The 12,747-nt window shown below is 34.3% G+C and overlaps 1 protein-coding gene across 2 annotated transcripts; it reads right to left on the bottom strand.

Annotated features, from left to right (window-relative positions):
* Nucleotides 1–1,136: 1,136 nt before the first annotated feature.
* On the bottom strand, nt 1,137–9,578 carry LOC127867448 (ras-related C3 botulinum toxin substrate 2-like). Of its 2 annotated transcripts, none has more exons than XM_052408605.1 (5): nt 9,268–9,578; nt 8,044–8,115; nt 3,222–3,339; nt 2,555–2,617; nt 1,137–2,179 (listed from the first exon to the last, which is right to left on the bottom strand). In XM_052408605.1, the coding sequence occupies exons 1-5, from the start codon at nt 9,279–9,281 to the stop codon at nt 1,868–1,870; spliced, it is 579 nt and encodes a 192-aa protein (XP_052264565.1). In that variant the 5' UTR covers nt 9,282–9,578; the 3' UTR covers nt 1,137–1,867. The 2 variants fall into 2 exon arrangements, with proteins under 2 accessions (XP_052264565.1, XP_052264564.1); XM_052408604.1 differs by having other exon boundaries at nt 9,261–9,578.
* Nucleotides 9,579–12,747: the final 3,169 nt, after the last annotated feature.

Genomic DNA, 12,747 nt, shown 5'->3' on the forward strand with positions numbered 1-12,747 from the left:
TGTAAATATTAATAATATTATCATCGAAAATGCACATATTAATATACAAGATCGAGATTTCTACTCAACAATAGATAGATAAAACGTTAACATTGTCCCATATTTTGAAGGTCAAAATCACACTTTTGGGGCATTCGGCTATCACAGTGACACCATAATTGTGGATTCTGCCAAGATAAATCAGATAGGTGGCAGCCGCAAAGTAATAATTGGATGGAATGTAAGCCAGATTTACAACATTTAATCATTACAATGTCTTGCCACATGCTGGCATATTGAAAACAATACAAATATCCCTCAATAACTTAGCTTTTGGATCAGCAGCTTTAAATACTGTCATTTTACAAAGAATTTTCATCCAAAACAAAATGTCAATAATTCGATTTCCATTAAGATCTGGCGAGTTAAATGGTCTAGTATTCGAACATAATTAATACTGTGTGACTTGAAGACAGCTGATGCTGTGTCTGGTTACAGTACCGTATGGGGATTTTGTGCCCTTAAAGGGGCCTTTTCACGTTTGGGTAAATTGACAACATTGAAAAAAGTTGTTTCAGATTCGCAAATTTTCGTTTTAGTTATGATATTTGTGAGGAAACAATAATACTGAACATTTACCATGCTCTAAAATAACCATTATTATGCATCTTGTGACGATTCAAAATCCCGAAAAATATAAAGCGTTGCAACGCGAAACGAATTAATAATTTGGAGAGTTCTGTTGTTATCGTTATAGTCTGTGAAACTACGAGGATTGCTTATATAAAGTATTACATATATCTAATGTTGTGTCCGGACGGATGGCCGAGTGGTCTAAGTGGGTACTACTTTTACTCCAGGACTCCAGGGGTCAGTGGTTCGAGCCCTGCTTAGGGTTACCTTTTTTTATTTTTTTTATTTTATTCTAGATTTTTTTTACTGGAGCTTTTTATATCTAATGTTTACATTTATCAATATAAAGCATTTTATGACAAACTTCAAAACATGCCTAAATCTGTGAAAAGGCCCCTTTTTATTCATACTTTTAAAGTATGGCATGCCCTCTAAAAAACATTGTCACTGTACATTTGGATTGATATTCAATGATTTCAATTAAAACGCCGAGTGTCAGTCGCTAAACAGAGTGAGCAGTTCCGGAATATTGTACTATTTTATTATTGTTACAATAAACATACATGTAAAAACAGTCTCGTATATGCCCACACAAGCAATTTTAATTTCAACGATAACATAAACATACGTAAATACGAATATCAACGCAGGTTATATAATACTATCTAAATAATGAATTGAAACATAATGCGCAGAAAGGAAAATCATACACGTTTATGCCAGGAAAGAGAAATTAAGAAAATTAAGTCACACATATACATGTATTTCGAAAGCAGTGCTTATTTGTAAGATATAAATGAAATCGAATCATTTGCGATAATGCTTCCGGTTTCATATATGTATATATAATCAAAAGACTCTAATAAGTGCGCCAGCCAAAATCACTATCACACGTCACGCAACCTACAAAAATATCATGTGACTTACGGGAGGCTTGCCTGTTATTGACCGTAACCATGACTTCAGTTCAACAACGAGATATAAGGCAGCGTTATGACCTGACAAAATTTTAAAGGTGTATATAATTAAATAGATTTATAGTCGGACCTTCGGGAAATATGTAATATGTTATGCACAACACTACATTTTTAAAATGCTTGAAAATCCAAACGATTCCTCGTAAACTGTATGTAATTCACAGCATTGTGTACATTGTCGGAAAAGTCCTAACAATTTCTCTTTTCGCGTGTAACACTCATAACAATAGATTACGAAAGTGTATAACAATGTACACATCACGCAACTGAAGTCGACATCACACAAGCGCACAACCAAATTCCCTCCGTTTCCGCTTAGAGGGGGTTATAACGGCCCTGATTGCACTTTCAAACACGTCTCTGGTTGACGTCTGCGTTTTGGCGGAACATTCAACGTAAAAAAGGGCGCCAACATCTTTCTTAAGCGAATCGCCTTGTTGTGAGCTGATCGTTTTCCCTGCTATATTTTCATCGCGATCCCCATTCATTAGTGCATCGTCTTTCGTACTGTTCTCGTCACGCATGTCCAGTTTCGTGCCCACTAAGACTATAGGGACGTCCCGGCAATGGTGTTTAAGTTCAGGCAACCACTGAAATAAATCACTAGAATTGATTTTGAATAATTAAAACATACATAAGGCTGATTATGTACACAGCATTTAATTGGTTAACATACATTGCGATATAAGGCGGACTTACTGGATACAAAGTACTTTCATGCTTTACGGTTATATAGTCGCTATACGTAATCGTCGTGCATCGATTTTGGTAACACAGGGGTTTTGTGTGTGTCCAATAAGTCACGTGATGAAGAAAGACGCAGTTGAAATTGAGCACTTTACATGTGTAAACTATAAATACAAAACGCCTGCACAGACTAATCGCGGACGACACTTAACCCACATGAATTTAGCCCAGTTTTCCCCAGAACGGGACTCTATTGTAAATGTATTCGTTTATTTTACCTTGAGTCTGACATTCTCATACGAGGCTCTGGATACCAAGGAGAAACACATTAGGAACACATCCTGAAAACACAGCACAAACACGTAGAGGATCAACTGTGTTGTTGTTGGCTCAGATACAACTTAAAAGTTTTTCGAGTACTCTTAACAATGAACCCTTGGTACGGAAAATCCGCATAAAGGCATCGGTTCATATTCCCGGGTACGTTCTATGTTATTTAACGTACCTTGTACTTAGTAATTTATTTAAGAGTACCCGGGTACTTGTAAGTAGTACCTGAGCCGACAACAACAATGAGATGGTCCTCATGTCATTTCTATACATAATACTGGTTCATTTATATAATCTCTGTTATGACGCTTGAATGAAATGTTGACAAGTGGAAGCTTCCTTGTAAAAATACATGTACCACACTCTCAAGTGCGTTTGTTGTGTTAAAATGTCTTGTGATCACCAGTGCTGTTTTTATATTTCAAATAATAAGATAAAACTTATAACAAAGGTTTAAGTGTAAATAATGAATGCGTGATGTAAAATATTTACTCTCTTATGCCCAGATGTGTCAACAATTACTATGTATTAATATGCAGCGCTATCCTGGCAAACAAGTTTGAAAACACATTCTAAATCGAAAAAAGTAAGGACATATTTTTCCTGGTCACGTACCGTTTGTGGGTACGTCAAAGGTCGTAGCCTATCGTACGCTTCTTGGCCGGCCGTATCATACACCGTAAGATCGTAGTTCTTTTCGTCCACCTGCATGGTTACCTTGATTGAGTCAAACCTGGTTTCGAAAAATTATATGTAATCGTGTTAAAACTACAGAAAAAGGAGGTTGAACACTATTTAATTTAAACTACTTTAAGCCAATGCTTTGCATTTACCACTCTCAGGTGGTGACCGAAGCTTTAATTATTTGAAACTTTATATAAGTATTGTCAGGGGCGTTCCTGAGGCTATTTCGGCTATACGCACGAACGAGCTGCGAGTGGGGGTAGGTGCGGGAGGGGATCTCCCCCTGCTGCTGGGGAGGTTTGGGGGGTCTCCCCCAAGAAAATTTTGGAAAATTCATTGCAGATGGTGCAATTTGGTGTTATCTTTCAGCCACGTTTTGGAAGTTTATTTCATCAATTTGTTGCTTGAAAATGACCGATAAAAGGAAATATTTTATTAAACTTTGTCCTCAACAAATATACTTTCGACCACAATTTATTCGCTAAGTTTAAGTGTCAATGCATAAAAATCAAGAAACCATATTGCGAGGGAGAATGGATCCGTAGTTTCATAGGTGTACGAGGGTGTTCAAATCCATTGCTGGCGGGAGTATGGGGTCCTCCCCTAGAACATTTTGGAAATTTCTTTGCAAAAGGTGTAATTAGGTGTTGCTTTTCAGGCACATTTCGGCAATGTTTATCCTCGAATTTTAGCTTATTTTTTTTTTAAATAAATATTTTAATAAATATTGCCAACTGCAAATGTACTTTTGACACTAATCTATTAAGTTTGAGTGTCAAGGCTTTAAATCAAGAAGTCTATGACTGCGAGGGAATGAGTATGTAAATATGAGGAAATGTCTGACTCTTGCTTCCCAGAAAATTTTGGATTTCATTACAGAAGGAGCGTTTTGTTTTTATCTTTCAGCGACATTTGGCCATTTATTCCTCAATATCTTCAATAAAAGAAATTTATTGGATTTAACATGTTTTCCATGGACACCTTTCCCATGTCCGTGTTATTGTTGCGACTCTGTAAAAATGTAGTGCCACGGCCACGGAGTGTGTATTTGTTTAGACGAGTCGTCAAACCTGGTGAGACGTGCGCCAAAAACTAAGCCTGTCATTATGTTCTGTTGAAACTGATTTAGTTTGGAGTAAATGGTAAACAGAAAATTAAATTCGTTTTCTATTAAACTGTTAAAGACACGCTCTTTGAATGAAACAACAGCATGCTCGCTGAGTCTGGAGCGAGCATAATAAACTTTTATTTAACTCGTAAATCGACTTGCCGTAAGGAAAATGTAAATCTGTGAACATTTTCCCACTTATCTGCCAAAAGAGCTAGCTTCTGAGTATCATCTAATAAACATGTTTCGCTGACGCTATCTCTAAAACATCTGGATTAAACGGAGCGTTCGCCGACATTTTGAAAATGTGCGCCATGTAAACATAATCTGGTACCAGCGTCCGAATATTGGTTCCTAAAAAATTGAAGGGCGATAACACAGTCGTTGAACGAGTAAAGTCTACACAGTCATTAGTCATTACTACCCCTCATCAGAGAAAAAAGACTTTTCTTCGTATGTTTGGAGTTAAGACTGTCTTGTGTTTTGTACACGCTGTTATTTTCTAAAACTGGACGTCTTGTTTGCTTGTTACATAAGTATACCCCTAACCCCCTTAGCCCTCACTTTTTATTGCATTTTTCGAATTTCAAGAGTTTTCTTTTTTAAGTTTGAAACTGAATTATACGCACGGACGTACTGCCGTATGCCTAGGTACGCCCCTGATTGTATAATTGATTGGTCACTCGCCTTAATAAATTTACCTCCTAGAATGTCTCTACAGTTTAATAAGACTCAGACATTATAATTAAGGACTCTACTTAGGTGCAAGAAACAATTAATCCTATAATGTTATGTATTAACGTTGATCAGACTGATTTAAACGGTGAAAATGCTGACGAACAAGTCCATGCCTTCAAACCGTTTAACCACTAAATATGTTCATATCGCTAAAGTAAGACCGTGATTTGCTGGTTTAAGACTTTGCCATGTCTTCAGACCTTTAAAACCCTTCAAGATTTGCAAAGCGCCAAAAGAAGACCGCGATAAATGGTTAAGATCTTCGTCATGCTTTCAAAACGGTTGAACCCCACATGATTTACATAAGCCTTAGCGTAGTCATGACATCACGGTAAAAAACTTTCACGTGTCGACAAACTGGTTGAATGTCACACGATTTGAATAAACGAAAATAATGTCGTACTAGTCAAGGAGTTTCTCATGTTTTCAAACCGGTTGATTACCATAATGTATGCTACTGCATTATTAGTCAGACGATGACCGCACTTCAGCTAGTTGGTGTACGATTGTTGCTTGTTCGTCTTATCGTAATAAGAATCGGTCTATTAAAATGGTACTTGATGAACCTCATCCGCCTAATAAATTAAATGTATAATACATGCCCATTTGTGAATTAAAAATACAAGTTTTATAAGATAAATGACAGCACTATAAGTACAGAAATAAATACATTTACATAAATATCATATCCAAAACGTAATAGTAAAGAGATACAAAAAAATCAAGTGCTTCTCTCGATGTCACCATTCATATGTCAGAGCGTTAACAATTAAAACGGAATCATTCAAAAAATGGCAGGTATAAAACGAACTGTGAGAAATGGCATGAATAATTTCCTGTGTACTAGTACAATGACTTGAAAACTTCCGACACGAATTAGTTTTCGATTGCTATGTAAAGTGGCTGAACATTTATTCACCACATGAGTGAAAAACTCGCAATACGCATATGAATCATATAGAACAACAGGCTTTTGATCTCCCCAGTTCATTGTCCGAAATAACGCCATACTAAACGTACATGTAGTTAAAACCCCATTTCCATGATTCGCAAACGATGTATATTTGATAATTGTGATTGTGACTTTTTTTAAACTATACGACGCGATTTCTTTTATTAAAGATGGTTGAAAACTTTCCCGGAAAAATTATTAAATCGTCATGTAACTCGATCAGTCTGTTTATACACATGAACGTTAAATGTGTTTTTTTTAACTATTTAAGTTTGATGAAATAATAGTGTTCAAAGAATCATATAATACTTGTGTTTTGGTCAACTAAGATGGGCATTTACAACAACTTGAATAAATGCGTCTTAAGAACAGACTACATTTATCCTACTGTATCGGTTAAACATAGATACTAACGTTGGCTTTCTTAAAGGGGCCGTCCAACAGATTTTGGCATGTATTGAAGCATGTTATTAAATGCTTTATATTGATAAATTTAAACATTTGACCTAAAAAATATCCAGTATAAAAAACACAAGAATACAATTTAAAAAAGGAAAAAAGTAACTCTCAACAGGGCTCGAACCACTGACCCCTGGATTCCTGGAGTAAAAAGTCTCCCGCCTAGACCACACGACCATCCATGCTCATCCTTAATGCGGGTGTATTTTTTACCTATATAAGCAATCCTCGTAGTTTCCCAAAATATAACTACAACAACAGAACTTACCAAATTATTCAATCCTTTCGCGTCGCACGACGCTTTATAATTTTCAGGTTTTTATATCGTCAAAAGATGCATATAATCATAATAATGGATATTTAAGAGCATGGTAAATGGTCAGTATTACCATTTCCTCAAAAATATCATAACAAAAACGAACATTTGCGAATCTGAAACAACTTTTTTTAATTTTGTCAATTTATCAATCTGTTGGACGGCCCCTTTAAAAAGTCGATCTACACAAGCCCGAAATTGTAAACCTCCACACTGTCAACAACATAAAAACATGTGCGGTTGTAATTTTCCTCATTGGTTTAAAAGTCATTCGCTTAAGTACATGCTTTACTGCATTGCTATTTTTGTTCTTCGTGTATAAGACGTATAAACCTTACTCTCCTACCACCCAATTTGATACCTGTATAATTATTTCAAATTGCAACATAGCAATAATACTTGAATGTATATACTGATGTAAGAAAAGCTTATTTAAAACTATGGTATAACGTAAGACCAAATATGTTAAATTTTATAGATTTATTGACCTCTAAAAATAGCAATATTGTTAAAAATTTAGCTAGGTTAATTTTTAAAGCATAGGAAATATGAAATACTTATAATACATATTATGATTAGGGTAGGACTTTTGTATATATTTATGCACAGCCTCTCGCTGTATATGGTCTTATTTAAAATACCTAATACTTTTCTTTACAATGTACCGATAAATTTTTGATGTTTATGATTCGAATGACCTGTGACTGTTTTTTTTTAATATTGTATGTGACATTTCATTTCATGTATACTCGTGTGCTTACTGCCTACTGCATTATCAAATAAACTAAACATAAACAAAATTGTAATCATTTTTATTTTTAACGTGGGAAAGGGCAGTTTAATAACTATAATGAATCATTTACATACTCTCTTGCCTCTACATCGGGATGACCTTAATGACCTCTATGTACGCAATCGAAAGTGAAGCTTGTACAATGTTCAAGTCATATCAAGTATCATGACACATGGAATCATAAATTTACAAAACACGTGTAGTTGATTTGGTTAATCATCCATTACCATGCGAGTATGTTCTCTCACGTTCGAATCTTTAAACAAGTTTGTGATATGTAACAGTTGTGTTTTAATGTTCATTTTATAATATATGCATATAACTGACCGGCTTTGAATCGGTAAGACGATGAAATTGCCAATCCCTAACTTGGCGGTCAGTACTTACACAGTGGGGATGTTGGTCTCTGGAAAGCATTTTTCCTTGTAAGTCTTCATCAAAGATGTCTTTCCAACATTCCTAAAATAAATAAGTTTCTTTATTAACCTCAATTTAACTTTTATTTCAACGCAATATTTCAGCATAACAGATCCTCGAGCATTCATTTACGTATTACAAAGGCATTCTACCAACCATAGCGACATTCAACTTCCAACCATCGCGACATTCGTTGACATAACTTTATGTCATAAGGATTTTTCAGACATTTGAGTATTCATGTTCATTTAGCAATTTTTGGATAAAGTGTATTTACAATATATGACAGTACATATATATGTTTACAATGTTTACACTTTACAAAGGTTATAAAATACAATACCATAGAAAAAAAATCGATATTGTTATATTCTTTTTGTCTACATAAACAGGACTGAAATGCCAACAGCGATCATATAATGAATTCAATTTGCTCATCATTTCCAAAACTATTTTAAATCTAAAATACCGTATGTTTTACAAGTATTAGTTTATATTAATTAAAATTTCACGACTGGTATAATACATTCATTGAAAAAGTTCATATTTTCAGTTTATTCGGTTATAAAGTTTCGGGATGTGAGATCAATGTACATCGCGAAAATAGGTGACATAACGATATACACACTACAAATAACGTTAGAAGATTGATCATTTTATATATTCAATTCGCTACGCATGAACAAATATGCATTCCTGGGTTTACCACGTAACGATGATGATCAATCTACTTGGTTATTTAAAGTTAACTGGTTAACAGGTACCTGCACCCGTACCCAGTAAAATTTATTACTGAATATACTGAAAATATTAACACTTAACAACTTTGCCAAAGTAATGCAATATACCAATCGTGATATTTTAATCAATATAAACTAATAATTGTAAAAAATACAGTATTTAAGAACTTTTCTTTGTTCGTCAATCGCGGTTGACGGTCCCTTTAAAACGGTAAGCATTTATCTAGCCTTGTATAAAATGTATCATTCCGCACCAAATGTGAGAACGATTGGTTAATTACAAACTGGAACGAAATTATAATCATTAGTTATCCTTAAAATGAACATTCAATACAACTTTAACAGCACATAATTCACTCTATGTTAATCGGTATGTATATTACACTAAACGCAAACATTTAAATATATTCAAAGGTTATACTATAACGAAGAATAAAATGTTCTCACCCATCACCTACTAAAACACATTTCAGTGCCTGCATGTTACTTTGGTATATTCATCCAGTCTTAACACAGGTAGAAACAGGTTGAAAACATCCATATCCATACAAACCACACACTATTCATTTACAACTTTCTGATAATCTTAGTCTCATTATATTCCACGAAGCAACTGCATTCTCATCTCGTCAGTGTGGTTATTTTAAATATCACATAAGGTGCGGAAAGAAATGTAACACCGCTATGTTTTATATATGTGTATCAACCGGTGTTAAACAGTAAAAATCTCGCATCTGATTTAGCAAAACTTCCTTGTGTGCTCGAAAAAATCTTAAATTGTTTCAAAAGTTTCCTGGTGAGACAGCTGTAATATACAACCAAAAAATAGGGACGAATTCAGCCGTATCAGCTCGCAACAAGGAACACGAATCTTAATGCGAGTGTATACGATTGTTTGTGTCAAAAAAGATTAAACGCTGATAAATAAATAAAAGACATTCAAAAGAAGTATTAATAAAAAATAAACAGCTGTACTTTTTAATTGAAAAGCTATGTAGAAAAAATGACATAATTTTAGTTCTGCAGCAAATACGAGTAAAGTTAAGTAAATGTGTCGGTATGTGATTAAGTACATGTGCGATCGTGGCGTCCGAGATTAGCCTTGCAGTCCACACAGGCTGATGAAAGATGACACTTTCACCGGCTCATGTTTTTTTTGTTAAGGAGATATATATCCTTTAAACAAAAAAAATCCACAAATGTCCATGAATCTCTAACAAGCACGTATCGATCGTGAAAGTGTCTGGAAACGGACTTTCTTGTACGTTAAAGGGACCGTTTTCGTTGTAGTTAGCATATTCGTTATGAAACAGTAATACTGAACATTAACCATGCTCTTAAATATCCATTATTTGCATCTTTTGACGATTTAAAACCCTCAAAATTATAAAGCGTTGCAACGCAATACGATTGAATAATTTTTAGAGTTCTGTTGTTGTCGTTATATTTAGTGACACTACTATGATTACTCAGTTTCATATCCAGTAGGGATAAAGATATACATTTTCATAGAGGATTGCTTATATAAAGTATAAAATACATCATACTTTTTTTTCTTTCTTTAATTTTATTCTTGTTTTTACTGGAGCTTTTTAGATCCAATGTTTTCATTTATCAATATAAAGCATTTAATGACAAACTTCAATAGATGTCAACATCTTTGGAAATGCCCCTTTAAATGTCATCAAGTAAATATTCGGCACTTAGCTAATCGCTAGATATAATTACATTTTATGGTTAAATGAACTTGTATCACATTAATATTCGCATATTGACACAAGATTAGAGGTCCCTGATACAATATATCATTCCATAGATTAAAGACAGTATTGTTTTTACCTGATGTAAATTAGCAGAAAAACTCGCTTTTTTGAAGACCGACTAACAACTAGTTTCATTCAGTATTTCTTAACAGGATCTCCAAAACTTTGGATTGGAAATGTCCATCGAATACATAGGTACAAACACTGATGACCTTTAATGTACCAATTGTAGTTTCCTTTAAATAGTTTTGAAAAGGCGTATGATTTTCAATTATTGTAAATGTGTCACCTTCGCTTGTACCCCCAGAGTAGTAGGGCTTTCAAAAAAGTAAAGCACTAGATGAAGGTTTACGTACCGCTGCGCTGTTTTTTTAAAGGACAACATCAATCAATATAGCTACGATTGCGGCATTTGAAATGAAAAGAAAATCGGTGATATTTTGTGTTACCACAGACCGTGTGTTATGTGTTTTGAGACGTTAAGAAAAATGGTCAAGTATATAAACGTGTGTACCTTTAAACCTATCTTTACATGGAAGACTTATTAGTTTTGGGTAAAAGGAATAGCTTACAATATACCAGGACGACACCGTGACATTTAGTGATCGATGCGGAGCACCAAACATATGATGCTTCTTATGGACTGATAATATGCTCCATATACCTTCTACTTTGTTAACGGCAAACAACGTTGACACGAGGATGAAATATGTTTTACAAATCAACACATAATATATAGTATGCGCATGTAATAACAATGTTTCTCCACGTTGCAAAATAGGCGAGGTCTTATTAAAGTTGCATGTAACGTTACATGGTTTCAAATGGTATATTTAAGTGCTGTTTCAATTGTTCTGCATGAGTGCTTTATTATTTAATATCATTTTTATATCGACCGGATAACTATCACTTAACCAATACTTCACAAGAATACACATTTATAGTTGAGTACAATGCATTGGTGTCAATTTTGAAACATTCATTAAGTAATTATTCAGTCAGATATAGTCAAAGTATTTGAAGATTTCCTTGTTAGTGAAATCATGCGAATGTGTAGAGTATATTCAAAAGTATTCATTATTTAACCCATTAATGCCTAGTGGACTCTCCCATCCTTCTAAGTTGGATCAATTTATTTCCAAAATTAGGGATGTTTAGTATATTTATTTCTATATTTAGACAATTCTTACAGAAATTCCTTTAAGCAAACAGTGTACACCCAGATGAGACGCCGCATCATGCGGCGTCTCATCTGGGTTTACGCTGTTTGCAATGTCCTGTTTTCAGGACGCTAGGCATGAATGGGTTAAAATAACACACGGCGGCTAAAAGTGTAGGGTTTGATTTTACATTTACATTTGTTCAAAACATATGTTACCTTTTTAAGATTATTATTAACATGCTCACATAGATATTTAAAGGTTATACATTGTATATGTGTGTAAAAAAGTGTGAAATAATTGTATCATGTCAAAAGTCAAAGTTTGGATATAATAATCATAATTGAACATTGCTGTAATACATACACAATATACGAACAAAATTCACTAAAATACATGAACAGCAGTACTGACCGTATTACACTAGTACAAGATCATTGCATGATCATTGTCAACTGGATCATGCGAGTTGTGTATCGTGTTATTTCTTAAAAGTTGACCCAGCATTTGTAAAAATATTGCAAGACATATACATTTCCAGAAAGGAAATTCATTTCTGCGTTGAATAAGACCGAGATCGTGAAAATCGCTGCACTATTAATGAAGATATGGCTGTTCAAAGCTATGCACCCCGTTTTGGGGTGATTTGAGTTGCATACCTTGTTATATATATATATATTTGATAGTGAATTTTTTTTTCATAAAATTTAATTTTTGTTATAATATGATAATTTATCATTTAAAATGATGTTTTCACTAAGTAATATCATAGCCACACGCTAACCGCCTGTGATCATTGCGGCCGTTAACGGTAATCACTGGTGCCACCTCATTTTTGCGATGCATTAATAAATTAGCAAATGCTACTTCCGAGGTGGCGCAACGGATCGTACATTTTGAAAATTCCCAGAAAATTCTACAGAAAAAAAGAGCCGATCGAGAGGCTTTCCGTGCCAACGAACGCGAAAGTAGGCATTTTTAAGTAAAATTGATGAAAATTACTATATAGCG

This window comes from Dreissena polymorpha, chromosome 2 (genome assembly GCF_020536995.1).
Source record: "Dreissena polymorpha isolate Duluth1 chromosome 2, UMN_Dpol_1.0, whole genome shotgun sequence".
Taxonomy (NCBI): Eukaryota; Metazoa; Mollusca; class Bivalvia; order Myida; family Dreissenidae; genus Dreissena; species Dreissena polymorpha.

Excerpts from the sequence above, each read along its gene's own strand:
- LOC127867448 (XM_052408604.1), bottom strand. The coding sequence starts at position 9,295 with ATGCAGGCACTGAAATGTGTTTTAGTAGGTGATGG. Across the intron at positions 8,116-9,260 it reads TGTGTTTTAGTAGGTGATGG|GAATGTTGGAAAGACATCTT; the intron begins GTGAGAACATTT and ends TATTTATTTTAG. Across the intron at positions 3,340-8,043 it reads GAGACCAACATCCCCACTGT|GTTTGACTCAATCAAGGTAA; the intron begins GTAAGTACTGAC and ends TTTCGAAACCAG.